The sequence below is a fragment of the Echinococcus granulosus genome (genome assembly GCF_000524195.1).
Source record: "Echinococcus granulosus chromosome Unknown EG_S00004, whole genome shotgun sequence".
In the NCBI taxonomy this organism is placed as follows: domain Eukaryota; kingdom Metazoa; phylum Platyhelminthes; class Cestoda; order Cyclophyllidea; family Taeniidae; genus Echinococcus; species Echinococcus granulosus.
The window spans coordinates 2,249,854-2,251,391 of NW_020170384.1; the positions used below are offsets into that span (position 1 = coordinate 2,249,854).

At 51.6% G+C, this 1,538-nt stretch overlaps 1 protein-coding gene across 1 annotated transcript in view; it reads left to right on the forward strand. All coding sequences in view use genetic code 11, as the record gives it.

Moving 5' to 3' along the window:
* Positions 1-537: 537 nt before the first annotated feature.
* Positions 538-1,538, forward strand: part of EGR_01207 (rho gtpase activating protein) — a gene marked incomplete at both ends in the record, with an annotated part of 1,239 nt that continues 238 nt past the window's right edge. Inside the window, 2 exons of the mRNA XM_024490456.1 lie at positions 538-603; positions 1,191-1,536. Coding sequence (XP_024355275.1) covers positions 538-603; positions 1,191-1,536 — 412 coding nt within the window. The remainder of the gene's footprint in view (positions 604-1,190; positions 1,537-1,538) is intronic.

Here is a 1,538-nt window from a genome sequence, read left to right on the forward strand (position 1 = left end):
CAATTTTTCGACACAGCCCTCTATTACATTCACGCAATCGTCTCAGTGTTTAAATAGTGTCTGGATAACCCCGACGTGGATGGATTTGTTAGCACGGCTAAACTACTCCCAAAACATCCTGCTTAGCTTCGTTACCCGTATTGGTGGTGGATCCACAGGCTTCCACTGGTTTTGCGCTCGTTTCAGTGATTCCGCAGGGCAATGATCTACACTGGTTTCATTGCACATATTGATGCGATTCTGTGAATATCTGGCTTCCTTTGCCCAAACGTTCCCTTAACTCACCAGTACGTGGTGAGAGGGTACAAATGTGGGTGAATGACCGTGTTCAACGTTGACACGAAGAACTTGGTCTGTTGTGGAATTTGCGAACAGATGATATGCTGATCAGGCGTGCAGAATGGAGCATTGCATGTGTATACTGATTTGTGTAGGGTGGGAAGGATGATGAGGTAGGTGGTCGGTGAGGTGTAGAGGAGTGTCTGGTGCAGGCTGACACAGTTGGAATGGTTTACTGTGGTCAAGTGTTCCAATGGCATGGTGTGGTTGAAGTGTTCTGCAGATGCGAGTGAACATGGGGGAATTGGGGATGTGGGCGTTGGTGTGAGTGTGGGTGTGTGCGTAGGCGTAGGCGAAATGACCGGGTGGAGTTGTTGCCAAGGTGGCGTGTTGATTGAAAGTGTGTGGAGTTGTCCAATTTGGAGTGGAGATGTGTGCAAACGAGTAGTGGAAGTAGTGGGACAGGCTTAGTGCGTAGCAGTGGATGAAGTGCCTGTCGTCAGGATGGCGTATCTATTCAAAGTAGGTGGGTGGTGTGGGGTGTGGGGAAGTGTGGAGAGTATGTGTTGCTGTGAGTTTGTTTGGTGGAGGTGCATTTGTCAAGAGTTGTGCAGCCACGATGGAATGGGAGGCGTCTGACTGAGTTCCCATGCTCTGCGCAAGTAGATGCCCTTGTGGAATTGCTGCAATGACTGGTTGCTAGTGTGCCGGAAGCATGGCCTTGTTATCGTCAGATGTCAGGCTTTAGTTTTGAGGCAGGAGAATGGGATAGATATGCATGGTTGTGTGGAGTGTGTGCTGTCACAATGCTTGGTTCTTGGGTAGGTGCAGCATCAGGTAGGATGGATGGGGAGGTTAGAGTGAGTGGGCGATATCTTACGAGGTGTCTTTTGGATGTTGCTCATTGAAAGGTGGCGGAGCACAGCGAGGAGAACCGGATGACAGTGGAGAATTTGGCCAGTGTGTTCGCGCCCAACATCCTGCGTCAGGCGGACTACGATCCGGATGTGGAGATGTCTGTCACTCCTGTCATCACCCTCACCATCGCCGGTTTCATTCGCTGTCATGAGGAGCTCTTCCGCTACGAACTGACGCATTTTGCACAGTTGCGCTGTGCTGCTCTCGCTTCCACCGCTGCTGGTGCCACCGAAGCCGGTGCTGCTGCGGCACCTGTAGTAGTGCAACATCAGACTCGTCAGAACTTCTCTGAACCGCCGCCGGAAAGCGTGCCTGCTCTGACCACCTCCGTCCATTGCAGT